The sequence below is a fragment of the Schistocerca gregaria genome, chromosome 7 (genome assembly GCF_023897955.1).
Source record: "Schistocerca gregaria isolate iqSchGreg1 chromosome 7, iqSchGreg1.2, whole genome shotgun sequence".
Classification (NCBI taxonomy): Eukaryota; Metazoa; Arthropoda; class Insecta; order Orthoptera; family Acrididae; genus Schistocerca; species Schistocerca gregaria.
Window position 1 is genome coordinate 477,067,563 of NC_064926.1, and position 22,531 is coordinate 477,090,093.

Sequence of the window (22,531 nt, forward strand, 5' to 3'; positions counted from 1 at the left end):
AAGAGGTTGCATTTCCGCTGCGCGTTTCGTCGAGAGAAATGCTGACGGGTAATTTGAAGAGCTCGAAATCTCAGCAAAGTGTTGACCCAATGAGTTAGAAATTGTGACAGTGTCCACTAATGTATCATGCGCAACAGTGAGCCCAGGCACTGGGGAGAAACTAGGTGCGACATACCCGTCGAATCCGACTCCAAACTTCGGAGGAGGGAGTGAAGGTGTTAAATGAGCTAGTAAAGAAATCCCAGCTAGCCTTCTTGCTACTGCGGATGACGCGACGGCATCGCGCATGGAACTGCTTATAGCACATACAGTTGGTCAAAGTACGATGGTGTCTGAAAACGTGAAGAGCACATCACCGCTCACATATTGCGTCACAGCATGCCTCGTTCCACCAAGGATCTGGGAGGCGCCGGGGTAATTCGGTGGTGCGAAGTATTGAACGTTCCGCAGCTGTAAGAATAATGTCTGTAATATGAGTGACCTCGTCATCGACGCTAGGAAAGTGACGGTCACCGAATGTCATTAGAGACGAAAAAAGTGTCCAATCAGCTTGGGCAAACTTCCAGTGTCGCGGGTGCATATATGGCAGTTGTAGCTGCAATCGAAGGACACATGGAAAATGGTCACTAGACGGTGTATCAGCAAGGGCGAACCATTCGAAGCGCCGAGCTAGAGGAACAGTATCGACCGAAAGGTCCAAATGAGAGAAATTTGTCTTGGAGGCAGACAAAAATGTAGGGTCCCCATTGTTGAGGCAAACAAGATCCACTTGGTGGAAGATGTCTATCAATAGTGAGCCATGCGAACAAGGATGTGGAGATCCCCAAAGCGGGTGTTGGGCATTGAAGTACCTAACCAGCAAATCTGGTGGTGGTGCTGGTGGTGGTGGTGGGGGTAAGCTGAACAAGAAGATGAAGGAGATCAGCTCGTGCCAATGCTGTGGACAATATACAGTACAAAGAGAGAAGGTGTATCCAGAAAGGGAACGATGGACAGCGACAGCTTGGAAGGAAGTGTTTAAGGGGATTGGGTGATAATGGAGAGTGTCATGAGTAGTCCATGTGCTGGAGTGAATTCAATAGAGGGGAGATCAAATCGGACTGTCTGAAAATGGGGGAAAACAACGCAGTCGTGGGGACGCAGCTATGTTTCTTGGAAACGGAAGATGACCGGCGAGTAGGATCATATGAGGATCAACAATTCATCCCGATTGGCTCGAATGCTGCGGATATTCCAATGGATAATGAACATAGGGTGGACAGAAAATGGAAGAATGTGACCAAGGTTGCCCTCAACTCAACAACTGCTCAGAGCTTGCGACCAACAGCGTGGAACGGCATTCAGCTGAAGGCAGAAGATCCTGATCCATAGATTGTTCAGAGCAGCTCCTGCCACAAGCTATCGGACGCCAGCATTGCGCCTCGGCGACACAGAAGACTGTTACCGCCAGGTGGTGCTGTAGACGAGACACACTGGCAGAGAAGGAGAGGAACTGGGTTTCTTATTAGCCTTCTTGGAAAAAGGATGTTTAGATGAAGGAGGAACCGATGATTATGAAGTTGGGGTACGTAAAAATCTTCAGGAGTAGGCTCTATTTTGGAAGCCCGGGTGTCTGACTTTTGGGCTCGAGATTTAGCAGAACCCGATGAAGGGTGAGCCTCAGAATGAGCAGGCGAAAGTGGGGAGGTTGAATGGGCAATCTTTGCGCTGGCCGATCTAACGACTGTGGCACTAAAGGTGAGATCACAAGTCCGCGTGGCCACCTCCTATGTTGGCCGAGGAAAGGCAAGAACAGTGCTGTATTTACCTGTCTGTGGCACAGTGGGCTTTCGAGTGGCGAATAATTTTCGAGCAGCAAAGGTCGACACCTTTTCCTTCACTCTGATTTCCTGAATGAGCTTTTTGTCTTTTAAAAATGGGGCAATCTCTGGAGGAAGCAGCGTAGTCACCCCATACAGTTGATGCAACGAGGGGATGGAGGTGGACAAGCACCCTCATTGGCATCCTTGCCACACGTAACACATTTGGCCGGATTGGAACAGGACTGGCTGGTATGACTGAACCGCTGACACCGATAGCAATGCGTAGGGTTTGGGATGTAAGGGCAAACGGAAATTGCCTCATTGCCCGCTTTTATGTTCGATGGGAGTTGAACTCTGTCAAATGACAAGAAGACAGTATGGGTTGGAATGATGTTGGTGTCAACCCTTTTCATGACTATGAACAGCCGTTATGCCCTGGTCAGACAGGTAGTGTTGAATTTCCTGGTTGGACAATCTGTCGAGGGAGCGTGTATAAACGACCCCCACGTGAGGAATTTAAAGTGCGGTGCACTTCCATCCAGACAGGGAAGGTGTGTAGCAGTGAAGTACGCACCAATTTTTGTGCCTGGAGGGCACTGACTGTTTCTAACAACAAGGTGGCATTTTGTAATCTGGAACAACACTTTACAGGACCTGCAATTGTGTCAACACCTTTCTGAGTAATGAAAGGGTTTTCTGTGAAGAAGTCGTGACCTTCGTCAGACTGACAAACAAAAATGAACCGTGGCAACGATGGAAGAACTGTCTGTGGTTGAGACTCATTGAACTTACACTTGTGAGCAGACATAGTAGAAGATGAGGAAACCATTGCAGAAGTATCCCCAATTATTACCGGCATCTCCGATGGCACACTCCTCGCTTGTGGGGGCCCTCTCTGAGGGCACTCCCGCCTTAGGTGATTGTTCACACCTCAGGTCACACCTCCAGAGAAGCGGATGGACGAACGGACCAATCGGCACTTTCAGCAGGTATCAGCATGGGTAATCACACCTACCTGGGCCTGGCCATTACCAGGGGGTACATACGTGTCCTAACTGTCTACCCGGGGTGGGGAATTATGCATTACCCCATCACCGGATAAGCATTAACCTAGCACCGGCTATGCATGGAAATGCGTGGGTCAGCCTTCAGACACGAACAGGGAGGAAAAAAGAGAAAGGGAAAAACAAAGGGAAAGGGAAAAACAAAGGGAAAGGGAAAAACAAAGGGAAAGGGAAAAACAAAGGGAAAGGGAAAAACAAAGGGAAAGGGAAAAACAAAGGGAAAGGGAAAAACAAAGGGAAAGGGAAAAACAAAGGGAAAGGGAAAAACAAAGGGAAAGGGAAAAACAAAGGGAAAGGGAAAAACAAAGGGAAAGGGAAAAACAAAGGGAAAGGGAAAAACAAAGGGAAAGGGAAAAACAAAGGGAAAGGGAAAAACAAAGGGAAAGGGAAAAACAAAGGGAAAGGGAAAAACAAAGGGAAAGGGAAAAACAAAGGGAAAGGGAAAAACAAAGGGAAAGGGAAAAACAAAGGGAAAGGGAAAAACAAAGGGAAAGGGAAAAACAAAGGGAAAGGGAAAAACAAAGGGAAAGGGAAAAACAAAGGGAAAGGGAAAAACAAAGGGAAAGGGAAAAACAAAGGGAAAGGGAAAAACAAAGGGAAAGGGAAAAACAAAGGGAAAGGGAAAAACAAAGGGAAAGGGAAAAACAAAGGGAAAGGGAAAAACAAAGGGAAAGGGAAAAACAAAGGGAAAGGGAAAAACAAAGGGAAAGGGAAAAACAAAGGGAAAGGGAAAAACAAAGGGAAAGGGAAAAACAAAGGGAAAGGGAAAAACAAAGGGAAAGGAAAGAAGAGAGGTCTCAAACACCACAGCGGAGAAAAGAGTAAAGAGAAGAGGTAAGGAAGAGGTAAGGAAGAGGTAAGGAAGAGAGGTAAGGAAAAGAGAAGGACAAAAGAAAGGACGAAGACTTCCAAGAAGAGAAAGTGAAGAATGTTACATTTTCGAGTGTCCATCTCCAGAAGTAGGCACAAAACATACTCACAGAGAGGAGAGAAAGGGAAGGAAAGGGGTGGAGGTGACGGAGGGGGGGGGGGGCGAAGATGGGGGATGGGGAAGAATGCGGAAAAGGAAGGTATGCAGCCCGGAAAGGAAGGAGGGCCACACCAGCTCGGGGTCCCGTGCTCGCTAAGCACGTATTCACAAAAGAGATGTGGACCCCCTGGGGGGGGGGGGGGGGGGGTGCATCCTTTTGGAAGCCTTGATACTGAACAGTAAAAAAGTGACAATTTCAAACACATGTAGCTTCATTAAACATTGTATTTAACTAACAACGTTGTTACACACAAGAACACATTACTGTATGCATCATCATTTCTGATCGAGCGACTAGAGGCTGGATGTGAGCCGGATAACAGAGGCTGCACTACTGAGAGCTGATTAGCGAGAGCCTAGTGTACTTTGAAGACGAAATTTGGTTCAGTTAGTGAAATGTATGAATGTTTTATGGGCAAATCGGATGTGAATGAAATATTTGATATGTCAGTTCTCAATGGAATATTCGCAAACTGTGAGGTACTTAGTGCAGTGAAGTCTGCCTGGAACTAAACCTTAACTGCAGCATTTGATGGTACCTGACGCACACAGAGACACACATCTTTTCATGGTGTAGTACCTGCCACAAGTATGTATACAAGGAAAGTTTTCGATATAGCAATATTATCTAAATATTGTAGGTGCCCATAAAAAAAGGTACACATGAAAATAATTGGACAGCTAACTGTAGTGGCAGTAGTGGAGGGATGGATGAGGCTGGTGTTGCTAGTATATTTCAACATTCTGTTGAGTTGATAAAGTGCAATATGTGAATTACCTTGGTGGCAGTGGTTCTGTAAGTTTCAAACATATTCAAGAACTGAAGCTCCATGGTGGTGATGTTTTAGTGCAGAAATTTGAGTATACTGGACACACAGAGAAACAAATGGGATCAAGACTTTACCAACAAAGCTTTGTACAAAAAACAAAAACTCAGTGGAGTGGGAGGGGAACGGGGCGTTTAGGCAAAACACACAGTGTCACTGAAACAAAGGCTTTTGGGCTCTTTTTTCATCCTTTTTCAACCAATGAAAGTCCCAATCATTACTTGTGTCCATCAAGAAGAAAACTGTTTGTGTAAGTACAACAAGGGATTGCTAATTGGTGATGTGAACACTCACAAACAATCTGCCTGACAGTAATGGGGGTGATAAAACCTACCTTCAGAGACTTAGGAGCACTTTAACTGCGGAAAAAACGTGGTCATGGAAAAACTCAAAACCCCAATGAATGTGAAAATAGTGTTATATGGCCAAGAATCCCCAAGACTGTGTTTGTTGGATCAGAAACACTTCACTTTGGTGTGTCTGATGCTGTTGCTACTTTCAATGATGGCAATGTTGTAAGATGCAAAATATTTCAAAATATGGGAATGAAGATAGGTTTCAGCATGATACAAATGACACTTGCCGTAGGCAAGGAACGTCTTCAGGGTACTGACAGGGCTGTAAATAGCCTAGAAATACAAGCCTTAGTAAACAGGAGGACAAAGAGGAATCTGGGGGAGTAGTTTTCAGACAAAGATGGACCTGGAATGCACTGAATAGGTAATACAAACTTTGTTGCTCAATTCCCAAAAGTTATTTTTTCATACAGATTACATGTTTTCTAAGCATCTACTGACCAATTTGCTTCAAATTTTCAGGGAATGTCACACAGTCCCTGCTGCATAACTTAACACAGCCTTTTTCCAAAAACCTGTATATTGTTTAATTTATAAACAAAAAATGGCACAAAAGTAGTGAATTTTCATTACAATAGAAAAGATTAATCTAACAACTGAATTCAAATTTTTAATAATACTTGTGTTACATTGTAGCCAATACTCCAGTAAATAAATTGTAAAAATTTCTGCTTCCTAGCTGAAATACTTTCTAAGAAAACGTGTAAATTATAAGCACTATTTTAACACTGGAAACATATGGCTTTCTGGAGCCTCTTAAACAATGTAGCCTTCCTGTGCTGGTGATTGGAACGGCTGAAAGCATGGGGAAACTACAGCCACGACTTTCTCCTGGAGGCACGATGCTGTACTGTAAGGCTAAATAATGATAGCACCATGTCTGCTAAAATATTTTAGAGATACAGTAACCTCTGCCCTCCTCCATTTGGATATCTGGGTAGGGTCTGCTAGGAGGATGTCATTAAGAGAAGTACAAATCGGGCATTCTACAGGTCAGATGTGGAACATTAGATCTCTTACTCAAATAGATAGGTTAGAGAATTTGAACAAGAAACTGACTGGTTGAGGTTAAATATAATGAGAATTAGTTATGTATGATGGCGGGAAGGATTACTGATCAAGATAGTAATGAGTTATCAACACAGAATGAAAAATGAATTAGGGGCAACACGGGGAAGACCTTATAATGAATAGGAATATATGAACACAAGTACGCTACGTGAACAGCACAGTGAACACATTATTGTAAGCAAGGTAGATATGAAGCTACCACAGTAATAGACATTTATGGGTCAGCTATTTCTGCATATGAATAGGTCCATAGAATGGATGGTAAGATATAGGCAATTATTTGCAAAGTTAAGAGAAATATAAATTTGTGATAGGTGGCTGGAAAGGAAGATAAGGAGAAATGGAAGAACATGGACAGGGTGAAATTAATGGAAAAGGATGACACCAGGTAGAATTTTACACAGAACATTATTTAATCATCGCTAACACTTAGTTTAAGTGTAATGAAAAGAGGTTGTATATTAATGTGTCCCTTATTTTCTTACTTCAATATTTTTGAGCTGTTCCCTTCCAATATTGTTTGAATAACACTAGGACATGTTTGTACAAATTTTGTTACAATTTAAGCACTGTAACCAGTGCTGACTTCAGCATGCATTCACATGAGTAACATGATCTTTCTCTCTGTTCACATATGTAGTGGTGACATCACCTCAGCTTATCAGTATGTGCATATGCAATACAGTCAGTTGTTTATATGTTATCAACTGTGTTGCTGCATACATCCCAGTCACTATCTAGATGTCACATTAACTATGCAGTGCCAAGGAATGTGCGTTTTTAAAATGAACTGAAGAACACCAGACAGACAAGTGTCAGAAGTATTGTTTAACAAAATACCTTAAGTAAAATTAACCATGATAACCTTGAGGATAAAGCGAGAATTCTGACAACCTAGTGAGCATTGTTCACAAAATCTTATTAACTTGCATTCTGAGAGAATAGTTCAACATACCCAAAAAATTTCAAGTTCTGTTTAAGTGCCATGAAGAGAAGCTATAAATAATTTGGAAATTTTATCTGATACTGTAGAAAACTGATTTGATATTGCACTTGCCAAGATCCACAACAAAACTGACTTTGAAGACAACAGGGTTTCTTCCTTAGAGACGTAAAGGCTACCTTACAGGAGTAGACCCAATGCGTGTGGATAAAGAAGGAATGGTGGGTCCGTGGGGGGAAAAAACTGGAGGAAGAGAAAAGGCAAAAAAACACAGTGCACAACTTCTACTTCTACACCTTCTGCTGTACTTCCTTCTTCCTCTGAATAATCAAATAGGGGATTCTCAAGTCAGATGAAATTGGCATAGATGGTGAGATTTTAGAATGTAATTCTGGAAGAACTTGACAGGAGAATACTGCAAGGTGAGCTACCAAAGACTTTATTCAAAAATTAGCAGCCAAGTGTAACAGATGCCAGCCGAGTGTAAGAAATTCTGTTTATATCTTTCACGTGCCAGCAAAAGTACTCCGTCAAATTCAGGAAGAGCTCTGTGTTAATAAATCTTCTCTTCATAGAGTCAGTCAGAATATGAGAACAGTACACTTTGAGAGAATAACTAGATATCCTCCAGTTCTTACCATTCATTGCAATGGTATACTGTTGACAGCATTAAATGTCAGGAATACAAAATAAGAAACAGTTCCTAGCATTGCTACATCTGGGGAAAATGAACAGCTCACTGCTACTCCAATGTTACAAAATGGATCCAGTAAAGAGCAAGCAAATGCTGTTTGTAATGCATTAACATATTGGGGTAATTGAGATAATGTACAAATTATCCTTAACACTGGCCATCTTAATGGGATATTCATCTTGAACACAGATTAGATAGGGAGTTTTATTCCTCATACCGTCATCACAATATGAACTTATTTTAAAAAAGTATTTATATGTGAGGTACATGGTGTAGCAAGCAGTCCTGAAAACTGGAAACTTATCAATATAAGTAATTTTCACACTGGCCAGTTAGAGTTTGGATTTGTTTTTGCTGAGTAATAAATTAAGGAGATATTACAGTTTTATGAAAGTGAATTAGAGAATCCAACAGTGAGATATGATAACGTGATCTCTTAGAGCTTTATATATTTTTTCTGAGAAAGGATTTTGAAAAAATTTTGGAAGCCTACCCTCTTGGTAACCCATCACACAAAACAGATAGCAGAATAAGGGACACTTTATTGTATATATGGGAAATGCCTGGGGCCACCAGCATGTTTCAGACAAATTATACAACAGGAAGATAGAGATTTCGAAGCTAGTTTTGAAACTAAGATATTTTCATGAACAGAGGTAGACATTGACCATAATTTATTGTTTATGAAGTGTGAAGTCAAACAAAAGAATTTGCAAAAAGATAGGAAGTTAGAAATCTGTAGGTAACATGATATATTAGATTTAACTGAGATAAAAAAATTGAAAATCCTACAAATGGAAAGAATGAGTAACAGAAAATCAAAATGGCTAAGTGAGAGGGGCTGGAGGACAAATGCTACACTGTAGAAGCACAGACTATTACAGGAAAGAACACACATTACCTATAGGTGAATTAAACAGACATTTGGAAAACCTGCATTCTGCAAGGGAAGGAAAGCCGAAAGGTGGAAGGAATATATAGAACTGCTATTCAAGGGAAATGACCTTGAAGGCAGCATTATAGAAAGGGAAGAAGAAACAGGTGAAGATGAGATGGGAGATATGATACTGTGAGAAGAATTAGACAAAGCACTGAAAGACCTAGATCAGAACAAGACCCATGGAGTAGAAGACGTTTTCTCTCCTTGGAAGAGCCTGCGATGACTTAATTATTATATCTGGTGTGCAAGATATGTGAGACCGAGGAAATACCACTAGACTTCAAGAAGAAAATTTCCTATTTTAAAGAGGGCAGGTGCTGACAGGTGTGAATATGTGAATACTGCTAAACTATCAGTGAATTAAGTCATTCTTGCACAATATTAACATGAATTATTTATATAAGAATGGAGAAACTGATACAAGCCAATCTCCGGGAATATCAGTTTGGATTCATGATAAATCTATGAACACACTAGGTGACACTGACCCTATGACATGTCTTAAAAGATAAGTTAGCAGAAGGAAAACTGATGTTGGCAAAATGCCTGAAAGACCAGTCGAACAAAAAGGATAATTTATAGGAAAGAGATTATAAGATGAATATCAACTAAAATAAAATTATGGTAACTGAATGCAGTCTAATTCATCCAATGCTGAAGACATCAGATTAAGAAATGATACAGTAAAAGCATTACATTAGTTTAGCTGCCTGGATAGTGAAATAATTAATGAACAACAACAACAACGCAGAGAAGATATTAAAATGTGTGCTGGCTTTAGGATGGAAAGCTATTTTGAAAAAGAGGTCAGAAAACAAGAGGTTTTCACAATATAGCATAGTGTGGAGAAGCATCAGTCTTTGGGCTGAAGATGACGAAGAAAGCCACTTTCTTAACTTTGCTTCCACTCCCGCATGTGTCAAAAATACCAATGTACTCTGCAGCTGTGGAACACAATATCCCAGTGCCTTGGCCCCAAAGAAGTATCAGTCCTTTCCAACGACCTCACCTTTTGCCCCACTCCCAAATTCAGTCTTGCAGGACATGTTAAAGACCTCCTCCCGTACTTCCACTCCCTACAGGGGAGACGCAACCGAAGACCAATGCTGAACCCTGCCTGACTCAGTTCACTCCTCTATCCAACCATGATCTACCATCATTGCCCCAAAATCACCCTGTGTTAATATTCTAGAATTTCTTAACCACAAACCTTGCCTCACAATCATTTCCCAAATGCTTCAACATCCCAGCTAACCTCACATCTGCAGAAAGAACCCCAACGCTTAACCTATAAACTGATTCTGACCTTATAATCCTACCTGCTGACAAAGGCTCCACCATTGTTGTTTTGAACCACAAATATTACCTGGCAGAAGGACTGTCAGCTGAAAGATTCATCTACCTACAAATCCTGCCACAGTGATCCCATTCCAAAAATCCAGCAGTTTCTCCAGTCCACCACTCCCTGAACTCCTACCTTCTACATTCTTCCTAAAATTCATAAACCCAACCACCCAGGATGCTCTGTTATGGCCAGTTTCTGTGCCCTTACTTAGAGAATCTCTACTCTCTTAGACCAGCACCTTCAGCCTACTACCTGCAACCTACCATACTAAGTAAAAGACACCAACTATTTCCTCCACTGACTCTCCACAGTTTCTGTTCCTTTACTACATGGTGCTTAGATTGTCACTATTGATACCACCTCCTTTACGTTAACACCCCTAATGACCATGGCATTTCCACTATTGAATGCTACCTTACCAGCACCTGATGGATTCCCAACCTACAGCCTACTTCCTAGTCACTATGACCAATTATATACTGTCCACAATTACTTCTCCTTTAAGGCATTACCAACAAACCAATCTGGGATACGGCTATGGGCACCTGCATAGCACCATCCAATGCCAACCTATTCATGGGCCATCTAGAGGAACCCTTCCTAAGCATCCAGAATCCAAAGCCCCTCACCTGTTTCAGATTCACTGATGACATCTTCACAATTTGGATTGAAGGTGAGGACACCCTATCTATATTCCTCCAGAAGCTAAACACCTTCTCCCCATTAGCACCACCCAGTCCTACTCAACCCAACAAGACACTTTCCTCCACCTCAAAGATGGCCGCATCAGTACCTCCATCTGTATCAAACCTACCAACCACCAGCAATACCTCCACTTCGACAGCTGCCACCCATTCCATGCCATGGAGTCCCTTCCCTGCAGCCTACCTACACATGGCTGTCGTATCTGTCATGGAAGTGGCCCCTCTCGAAATATACCTAGGGTCTCACTGATGCCTAAACAGACAGTAATTACCCTCCCAACCTTCTACAAAATCAGATCTCCCATGTCGTATTGCTCCAGTCACCCACCATCTCCCAAAGTCTCACTGTCCAGCTACAGAGGAGGATTCTCCTCATGACTCAATTCTAGCAGCTGAATCACATTCTCTGCCAGGGTTCTGACTACCTCTCATCATTCCCTGAAGTAAAGAATGTCCTACCCAACACTATCCTTCCCAATCCCCCCTACAGTACTCCACCACCTGCTGAACCTATGCAGTATCCTTATCCATCCCTACACAACCCATGCCTGCAATCCTTTGCCTCAGGGCTAACATCCCTGTAATAGACCTAGATGCAAGACAGTCACGTACATCTCCCCCCCCCCCCCCACCACCACCACCACCACCACCACCACCACCACCACCACCACCACCACCACCACCACCACCACCGGCTACCTGTGAAACCAGCAATGTGATCTACAAGCTAAGCTGCAACCCCTGTGCTACATTCTACGTGGGCATGACAACTAAGCTGTCTGTCCACATGAATGTGTCACTGACAAATTAGGCCAAGAAACAACTGGATCACATCATTGTTGAGCACACCCCCCCAATACAACATTCTTTAATACAATGACTGCTACACAGCAAGTGCCATCTGGAGCCTTCCCACCAACACCAGCTTTGCTGAATTGTGCAGGTGGGAACTCTCCCTGCAATATGAGGTCTGTTCAAAAAATTCTGGAACTTTGCCCACAAAATTTTTTCTACACTTACCTTTTACTAATTATGGATGGTCTCCTTCGAAATACTCTCCTCCATAATTGATACACCGTTACCAAAGCCGTTTCCACTTCTGGAAGCAGTCTTGGTATGCCCCTTGCTGGATTGTGCAAGGTGTCATTTGCAAATTTTCTTTTATCTCATCTACCATTGCAAACCTTTGCCCTTTTCAACTTTGGAAATAAAAAGTCTGCAGGGGCCAGGTGTGGAGAGTAAGGAGAATGAAGCAGGACAGTGATTTCGTGTTTTGTGCAGTAGTCATGCACCAACAGGGATGAATGTGCAGATGCATTAAAATGATGCAAGAGCCATGAACTGTCTCATCACACTTCAGGCCACCCTCCCATTTACTCGCAGACCTTGCAACACACAACGATAGTAGCACTGATTAACAGTTTGTCCCTTAGGTACGATTTCATGATGAACTAATCCTTCAAAGTCTGAGAAAACTATCAGTGTGGCTTTGACATTTGACTTGACATGAGAAGCTTTTATTGTTCTCTGAGAACATTTCCCAACCCACTGTGGAGATTGAACCTTGGTCTTGACATCATAACCAGAGATCCATGTCTCATCAATAGTTACGATTCTCTTAAGGGCCATCTCTTTCTCCCTTGCATAGCCCAAAAGCTCTTCAGAGATTCTGAGGCGAAGTTCTTTCTGGTCTTGACTCATGAGGCATGGAATGAACTTTACAGCAACTCAATGAATTCAGAGATGCTGTGTCAGGCTTTCACGACATGATCCAGCTGAAATTTTACATTCTTCTGCAACCTCTCTGACATTCTGTCTTCGATTGGCAAGCACAATTTCTTTGATTTTCCTGGCATGAGTGTCATCGCTACACATCCTGTGGCATCCCAAACGAGTGTTATCTTTAACTCCAGTCCAGCAACTTTTAAACTGTGTGAACCATTCGTAAGACCAAGTACGGCATAAGATCTCATCACTGTAGGCTTCCTGCATCATTTGGTGTATCTCTAAAAATTTTCTTGAGTTTCGTGCAAAATTTAATGCAGACATGTTGCTACTCTCACTCTACCATCTTGAAATATGCGAACTGTGTGACAAAATTCACTTAATACAGCACTGAACAATAACTATCAGGCATAAAACAATGAAACTTCCAGCAGTTACACATGGAACACCGGCATGTGCAAGGATGCTAACCACATTTCGCTCCGACACACTACTGACATGAAACTACAAAAGTTCTGGAATTTTTTTTTGAACAGACCTCCTATACCCTATGTTCCCCCAACTGTCCAGGCCTCAACCTTCATTAGTCATTGTCCTTACCTATCTACCTCCTTACCTGTTCCGATTTCCACACTACACAGCCCTCTATCCCTATTAACGCACCCTGTCTTTCCACTTCTCTCCTTTTCTGCTAAAGGCATGTATGTTCAACATCCTGTTGCCTATTCATTCGTGGTTTCACTCTCCTTCAACCACTTTCCATTGATGCTCCCAACAGTAGCAGCTTCAATATTTCAGAGAAGGTCATTTTCTGAAGCAGAAACATAACACACACTTTGTAAAAGTTCCTTACATCAGTGGATTTCTTAATCTTCAGCCCATATCACCACTTGAATGATTCCCCGTTCATCTTCCCTCTATTCTCCATTCAGCACCACAAGGCAGTAATCAGTACAGTGGGCAGTGGTCAATGTTTTGGCTCCCAGTGTAAATCTCCTCTAATAATTTTTCAGCTGTAAACTGTCCAACCATCTTCTGAGCCATCAGATGGATATTCCAGCTGTCCTGTCTGCTTTGTTAACATGTCACTCGCACTACTGTGCATGCAGATACAGACTATTATATCCACAGAACTGGCACCTAGGCAGCAGCTATGTGCATATGCTCTATAATGTACGTCATGTCAAAGTTCTTATCTATACTCACTAAGAATCTGTGACAAGAGTATTCTACAATTTTTTTTAGAGCTGAGCATTTCACATACATGAGTTCACATTTTACTCAAATTAAAACTGCCACCATCATGGTTACATAAACTGCTTGTTACACTGATTTTGATGACTTTATTAATCACCAAATCCTGAGAGGATTATGCAGACATTGACTTTTCTTTGCCCATGAAGTAGTGGCCTGTCTCAAACATGCACTGCTTGTCACAGCTGGTTTGTTAGGCTGTAACAGACATGAGGCACCTACATACCTTAACTCGTTTTCCCTATATAAGGGAGTCCACACAGATGGCATCTTTTATACACCTGCCTTAGGTAGTGTCGCATCAGGCTTGACAGAACCAACAAGAGACTGGCTCTGATGCTAGATAAAAAATAACTTTCACTTTACACGTGGAGAGGATCTAACATTCTAGGACGACTCCCCCCTACATACCATTCAAGGGCCGCAGATTTTAACCTGTCCTCTCCAGCCACAATCTATGGGTTAACCTTGGGTATGAACTGCAGGACATCACGTATTTAAAGTGGCACATATTTTGAATAATGTTGCAATGAGGTACCTACCCTCTGTCACCTCCTGCAGCCAATCTGTTTATGGAAAACTGAGAAGAAAGCTCTACTAATTTTAAAGCTAATCTTTTTTTTGTATGTATGTAGATGATACACTTGTGGTGTGGTCCCATGGTGAAGAGATACTCTTACAGTTCCATGACCATGTTAATTCCACCTGTGAAAACAGTCAATTCACCACAGAGATGGAAGTGGAAGGATGCATCTAATTTTTGGATGTTTTACTTTACAGCAAAAGCAGTCACACCTTGGGACAGAGTCTACCAAAAATGGTTTAAAAAGAAAAAACTAACAAACAAACAGCTACCCACTGTATAAATACTGCAAGGCAGTGCAGTTTAAATTGAAGATAAGGTCAAAAGACTGAAGAGAAATGTTATCAATGGCATATGTAGGCCATCTCTTAAAATACATCAGACCCTCTAAGAGTAAAATGAAGGTCAGTTTTCACTCAACATCAAAGACAACTTATCTTGTTGGTTGTTTGAAGGATAACATAATGTTACATAAGGCAAATGTGTACAAGACACTGTCTCTGTGGAATTTCATCAGACAAACAACTATTTTATACTGTCATTACAAGGGAGTATAAACCCTAAATGTAATGCAAGAATTAAGCTCATTTATTATGGTGCTCTTTTGCACATAAATGTTACTGTTGCTCTTTCTGTTGAATGCAATTTGATGGTATTTAGACAGTACATGCATGTTTGACAAACTGCCTGTTGACTTCTGTCTTTGGACAATGGTCATTTGACGATTTGTATTGTATTGTATTGTTAACTGTGTGATTTCACATCTTTGGCAATCTGAAGAAATACATGTGGATGTCAGTTTCCATCTGATGAAGTGCAAGAATGGGAGTGGTAGAGGATCCATCAGTGGCTAACCAAATTGAAGGAATTGATCATCTAATCTCCCACTAGGACAAATGTCGTAACGTGTGTCATGATTACTTTTGAATGGAACCATTCCATGATCATACTGTGGTGGGTGTCCTTTCTTCATTTAACTGTTCCTTGTAGAAGTGCTATCTTCCATTTTTCAAAAACATTTATCAGAGAAACACAGTTTTTGGTTACCAAAGTGGCAAGTCATGCTGTGGTAGGAAAAGAAGGGAACCAGCAGAAAAGTGCTCCTACTGAAGCACAAAAATGGCAAATATGCTCCTATTTAAAAGACTGATTGAAAACTGGGGTACCAGCTGCCTCACTCCACCCTCCTCAGCTTGTCTAAAGTGTTGGCATGTGAACACATTAGCCCTTTTTTTATACTGAGAGGAGGAGACAGTGGCTTTGGGAAAGAGGAAAGTAATCAATACTGGAAGGTAGCAGACATTGGTTGTAGGTACAGAAGGAGTGAAGGTAATGGTGTGTGTGTGTGTGTGTGTGTGTGTGTGTGTGTGTGTGTGTGTGTGTGTGTGTGTGTGAGAGAGAGAGAGAGAGAGAGAGAGAGAGAGGAGAAGAAGAAGAAGAAGCAGCAGCAGCAGCAGCAGCAGTGGTAAGGATGGGTGGGATAGTAGCAGTGAGAGAGTGCAAGAGGGTGACAGTGACTGTTGGGTTGAATGAGAGACAGAATGGACCAATGGGAATCTGAGTATGAGTGAGTGACAGTAATGGACTAGAGAGTGTGAGCGAGTTACAGTTATGGTAGCTAATGGGAGTGAGAAGTAAGCTGCATGTTAAACTGAGTGCAAATATGTCCACAATCCAAAATTTTTAAAGGTGCTCAGATGGGCAAATGAAGAAGATGGTACACAACTTTTCAATGAGTCTTTTAAACAGGAGCATATGCACCTTTTTGTGCTTTGATAGGAGCATTTTTCCACTGGTCTAGTACAAATACTGCTGCTGCAACTTGGGTTATAGTAGTATAAATGGTTTTCTTCTGTTAGATAGTTTAGATAATCAATTCCTTAGTTTAAGCTTCATTTACTAGAATTAGATTCCAAAAATCTAAAAACATCGCAAGCAAATGTGGCACGCTGTTTAGTTGGAAAGAGTAAATAAATGAGTCCAGAAAAAAAATAATCATCATAGTTGAGGAAAACTGCTCAGTGTGCTGTGAAACAGCATCAATGACTCCACCATATTAATTAATTAATTACAAAGCAACACAGATTTCAGAATTAAATATTTCATGTTTGAACGTTCTCTGCTGAATCTGTGAACATTCACAATATATTTAAAAAAACTGATGCTAATAGTTGCTGTTTTTACTTTCTGTAAGGCTCCATCTGTATTTTCACTATCCCACATTGCATTCTATCACTTATTGACGATATATATACACACTAGCACACTGCTGCTGCAGCTACAGAACAGCCTCATGTACAACTCCCAGAATGTAAATCATACAGTCCATTGTTATGTTTTGATCTTCAAATGTGCATATACCCAGATTATGATGCCCCTGCTGAATTAGCCAGTCCATTGAAATAAATGAAAGCAACATTCTAACATGTAGCTACAGGACACTTTTGTTTCTGGAACGAGAGGTCGCTGGTTGTCAATACTGTATAGAGTGTGTGTGAGTGTGTGTGTGTGTGTGTGTGTGTGTGTGTGTGTGTGTGTGTGTGTGTGTGTGTGAGTGTGTGAGTGTGTGAGTGTGTGAGTGTGTGAGTGTGTGAGTGTGTGAGTGTGTGTGTGTGTTTGTTTTAATGATGGAGAACCTGTAATTAGATACCAATATTTTACAATAGTACTTACCACGATGTGTACTTTGTTTTCTTGTAGAACCCATCATCTGACTCACCAAAAGACACAGTCACAGCTTGCACAAGAGTCTGTGAGCCATTTGTTAACTGACTGCCATAATAGGCAGACAACAGTGAGCTATCGAGTGCCTTTGGGGGACTTTTAACAGGTCCATACACATTTGTAACAGTGGAATTGGATATATCACGATTTTGTGCTAAATATGCTACTGGTTTCCACTGCAAATACCCTCCAGAAGAGTGTGAATGGCTGCTTGGGCTCTCCACGTCTACAAGCTGGAACAAAAAAATTATATTCACCTGAGATGTTCTTTTACTTTTTGGGCCAGAACAGTCTATACAAAATAGAAACTCTGCTCCAGTCCATGTGCCCAAATTTAGTGTGCCTATAGAAAGTCTGCCAAACTGAAACAGAGTAAACAGCCATATTTGAAGTCAAAGGCAAACCGATACACTTTGTTCATTTTACTAATTGTGTATTTTAGTTGCTGCACTTACCTACAAGTAAACAGTTGTTTGATGTATTGCAGAAGTTAGAAATATATAATGACCAATAGTAAAGGAAAAAGACTTCAAACGAAAGTAATGAGCAGTTTCCATGAAGTGAATGATAGCAGTGCATGAGAAAATGAGTTTTGTTGTTTTCTTGCTCTAAAAAAAGTTTAGAAATTACAAAGAAAAAATTTTTATTTAGATGAAGCAAAACTAAATCAATGACTGTGTGCGGCACATGCCAGGGGCCTTCAAGCTCAGTTTTTGAAGTATACTTATTTTTCTCAAATTAAGTGATTGTGATTTATTGTTGTACTTATACAACAATTCAATTGTTGTATCCAGATCACCAATACAGAAACACAAACATTTAACATTTGTGTAACGACAACATAATCTGTTTCTCCATTGGAGGGGGGGGGGGGGGGGGGTCAACACTCCTGAGCATCGTCAATAGGTCTGAATCTCCCCCCCCCCCCCCCCCCCCCCCCACACACACACACCATATATGACATGATCAGGCCAGCCATGGTCCAAATTGTTCCCGTCTAATGGAGATTCTACAGAAACTGCACGGTGTACGTGATCAGTCAGTGTCCAAAAACAATTCATTTCAATCGATTGCACGCATATTCGATTGGATTATTTTTGACCAGAGAACTGGCACGCCACTTTTCTGGTGATCATAGCATGATGAAGCAACTTGTTCAAAACAACAGCATGACGAGTACGTGAGTTGTTTACAATCAAGATGAAAGTGTCACCAGAATGTTCGCAATACAGTCCCACTATTGGTTTCGAAGTACCATAGAGCAGAGAAACTGCCCTCAACAACCACAAGAGGTGTACGGTGGTCCCACGTAATGCCACTCCAGAGCATCACTTCACTACCACCACCTTGTTGCACATGTGGGTCAAAGTTTTGGAGGTGTTCATTATTATGAAATGATCTCCATCGGGTGCAAACAGATCTGAGTTTCATCTGTAAACAACACCTGACATCAATCCTGGGGATCCATTCCACATGATACGTTCCACATCTGCAAGGAGTCCATGGCATTGTGGTCTAAGAAGTGGTTCTGAGCACACGCATCAGGAATGTGGATTCCCATCATGCATTTATCTAACAGTTTGCTCTACATCTACATATATACTCTGTGAGCCATTGTGCATGTTGGAGGGTACCCTGTACCATTATTAGTTATTTCCTTCACTTTTCAACTTGCAAATAGAGCAATGTAAAAACGACACTCTATATACCTCCACATGAGCCCTAATTTCCCTTATCTTCATAGTTCTTTTGCGAAATCTGTGATGGTTGTGGTAGAATCATTTTGCAGTCAGCTTCAAATGCTGTTCTGTAAGTTCTCAATAGTGTTCCCCCCAAGGATTCCCTTTTGAGTTAGTGAAGCACCTCCATAACACTTGCATGTCATTCAGATTTGCCACACTGCTTCAATGTCTTCCTTGAATCTCACCTGATGTGCACCCGAAAAATGAACAGTATTCCAGAATACGTCACACTAGCTTCTTATGTGTGGTCTTCTTTATAGATGAACAAATTTTCCCAAAATTCTCCAAATAAACCAAACCATTCATCCCCCCTACCAAAATCCTGAATGCTCATTCCATTTCATATTGCTTTGCAATGTTATGCCTAGATATGTAATCAATGTGACTGAGTCACACAGAACACTGCTAACCCTGTATCCAAACAATCAAGTTTGGTTTCCATACTCATCTGCATTAACTTACTTTTTCTATATTTAGAGCTAAATTGGCATTCATCTCACCAAGTACCAATTTTGACTATTATCTTGTATCATCCTACAACCAGTCAACCCCAACATCATCTCATCCACCACAGTATTATTAGCAAACAAACACATTGTTATCCACCCTGTCTTCCAAACGCTTCTCAGCCTCAGGAAAATTTATTGTATCTGAACTCCAAATATGTTCAATAATTCTGCAGCAAACCGAAGTCAGGGATGTTATTTTTGCATGTCCATTCTTTTATACTTGTTACCTACAAGAGTCACCAATACTTTTTCCAGTCACTTGGGACTTTGCAATGGGTGAGCGATTCATGATAAATGCAAGCTATGTAAGATGCCAGTACCATAGAGCACTCTTTGTAAAACTGAATTGAGATTCCATCCAGACACAGCAAATTATTTGTTTTGAACTCCTCCAGTTATTTCTCTAAACCATTGAAGGTTCTTACTATGTCATCCATAAAGGAGCCTCTTTAATGGTCAGACGAGGATATGTTTCTATGATTCTCCCGTGTTACCAATTTATTAAATAAAAAATTTAAAACTTCGGCTTTCTTTTGCTACCTTAAACTGCCACACCAGACTGGCCAATGAGTGAGTGGATGGAACCCTTAGACCTGCTTAGCGATTTTGTAAAAGACCTTAATTTCCTCGGGTTCTCAGCCAGAGCTTTTGCTGAAGTATGACGTAGTCGCTGTATGTTTCATGCATAAATCTCATCACAGCTGCACAAATCTAAAATACTCTCTGCCGGTCATCATTTGAGTGTTCTCTTTTGAACATAGAGTGCAATAGCCTTTACTTCCTTAGCATTTTCTGAATTTCATCATTAAACCAAGGTGTGTCTTTTCCATTCCCAGTCCACTTACAAGGCACATAGTACTCCAGCCCCCAATTAACGATTTGTTCAAACTGTGCCCACAATTCCTTTAAATCTTTCTTACTAGAACTAAGTGACATCAGTTCACTAAGTCAGATGCTAACAGCTTACCTGCTTTTTCTAGGACAAACATTCTCAGCCTTCTCGACTGATTTATTCATAATGGCAGTTGCTGTGGCAACATGATCACTCAGCCCCCCAACTCTACACTGATGCGTCAGTAAGGTCTAGCCCAGTTACAATGTCTTAAGATATTTCCATTACATGTGGGCTGCTTAACTTCCTGATCAAGACAGTTTTCATAAAATTTGTTTGAAGGTACTTCTACGAGACTGTGCCTGCCAGCCAGTCTGTCTGTACACCATCCCTCCTCACCACAATGGATTCCACAGGCATCCCAGTCTATACTCTGTAGGTCAAATTCACCTCCAACTGATACTGCACAATCTGAAATTTATGTACTACTGACTGCAGACTTTCTTCAAATGACTCTAGAACTGTCACAGAAGAATCAGCTGGCTGGTAAAAATATTCACTACATAACTTAGTTTACCTAGATCTGTTACACGTGACCAATAACTCCACTGTCACACACAACATTGACCACAGTGAAGACAATATATGTCAGATGCAATGACTACTCCCCTCCCCCCCCCCCCCCCCCCCCCAGCATCAAATACTTCAGAGCTTTCTACTTCACGTTTCACCAAGCTCTCGGTCCCAAGAGAGAAGTGAAGCTGGGAACTTTGTTATGAATATTTTGACAATTTACTGATGAAGACAGTTTGACATCCTTACACTGAAAGTATTCTGCCTTTCCTTTCTGCATATCAACAGATATGCATCATGTGATACATGATGTTCTGATGCCTCTTCAAACATCAAATTCAGTTCTGGAGCAGTTAGCTCAAGGTTTTGACTCCCTAGTCTTAGATATCACTCATCCTGGGCACCTCTCAAATTGACAGCCTGTGTGATCCTCAACACTACCCATCAGCTGGAACCAATTCCACATCTGTGCCACATAACTTCAATCCGCTGTACATGCCAAGCAACTTTGCTGGTTGAAAATCCTTCTGCACTTAACATGATGATGCAGGCCCGGTCACTGGTTGCCACAGTCCTTTGTGGCATGATGGTGTTTACTACTGTTCCATAGATGTCTATAATGTCTCTCCACTGGTGCTTTACTTTCAACTGAAAAGCTGAAATCCATCGGAGTACAGTATTGTGTCATAGGTAATACTCATGGTAACTGTGTATATGTTTACAAATGTCAGAGGTAACCTTGCGATCAGTACAAAACACTGGAGGTAGTCACCATAGCAACACACATATATGACTTATTAGTTCGATTCAGAACTGTTGTTGTGTGTAATATTCCAACTGAGACTTGGCAGTATACAAATGTGCAACAAGTTTTACCAAATTTAGATTAAAGATCCTCAATGAAGTCAGCAATTTTTTGCAGCACGTGGGATCTTTAGTGTTCAAACAGTTGAAATCTATTTACAAAAATCAAGTGTTCTATCCTCATCACAGTTCAATTTTTTCCCTAGAAGCAATGTTTCTTTATGTGGGCATTCATTACAGCATCATAGCACGAAAGCAGTAACTGGATTTTCTTTGGCATACTTTCATTTTATTGTAATTCTAATAGCTTTCGTCATGTGGTACTGTATTCATCAATGAAACTGTGATCTCTTGTATAACACACATGTACTGGAAGGGTATCATTAGCACTTACAAGAAAAAGACAGGAAAAGTAAATACACTCCTGGAAATTGAAATAAGAACTCCGTGAATTCATTGTCCCAGGAAGGGGAAACTTTATTGACACATTCCTAGGGTCAGATACATCACATGATCACACTGACAGAACCACAGGCACATAGACACAGGCAACACAGCATGCACAATGTCGGCACGAGTACAGTGTATATCCACCTTTCGCAGCAATGCAGGCTGCTATTCTCCCATGGAGACGATCGTAGAGATGCTGGATGTAGTCCTGTGGAACGGCTTGCCATGCCATTTCCACCTGGCGCCTCAGTTGGACCAGCGTTCGTGCTGGACGTGCAGACCGCGTGAGACGACGCTTCATCCAGTCCCAAACATGCTCAATGGGGGACAGATCCGGAGATCTTGCTGGTCAGGGTAGTTGACTTACACCTTCTAGAGTACATTGGGTGGCACGGGATACATGCGGACGTGCATTGTCCTGTTGGAACAGCAAGTTCACTTGCCGGTCTAAGAATGGTAGAACGATGGGTTCGATGACGGTTTGGATGTACCGTGCACTATTCAGTGTCCCCTCGACGATCACCAGAGGTGTACGGCCAGTGTAGGAGATCGCTCCCCA

At 41.6% G+C, this 22,531-nt stretch overlaps 1 protein-coding gene across 2 annotated transcripts in view; it reads right to left on the reverse strand.

The window, feature by feature from the left end:
- Positions 1–22,531, reverse strand: part of LOC126281337 (glycosylated lysosomal membrane protein-like) — a 59,472-nt gene that overhangs the window by 15,161 nt on the left and 21,780 nt on the right. For both annotated transcript variants that reach the window (XR_007551251.1, XM_049980218.1), the window contains exon 6: positions 17,012–17,295. Coding sequence is in view for 1 of the 2 variants with exons in the window: in XM_049980218.1 (XP_049836175.1) it covers positions 17,012–17,295 (284 nt within the window). In the remaining variant the exon portion in view is untranslated. The remainder of the gene's footprint in view (positions 1–17,011; positions 17,296–22,531) is intronic.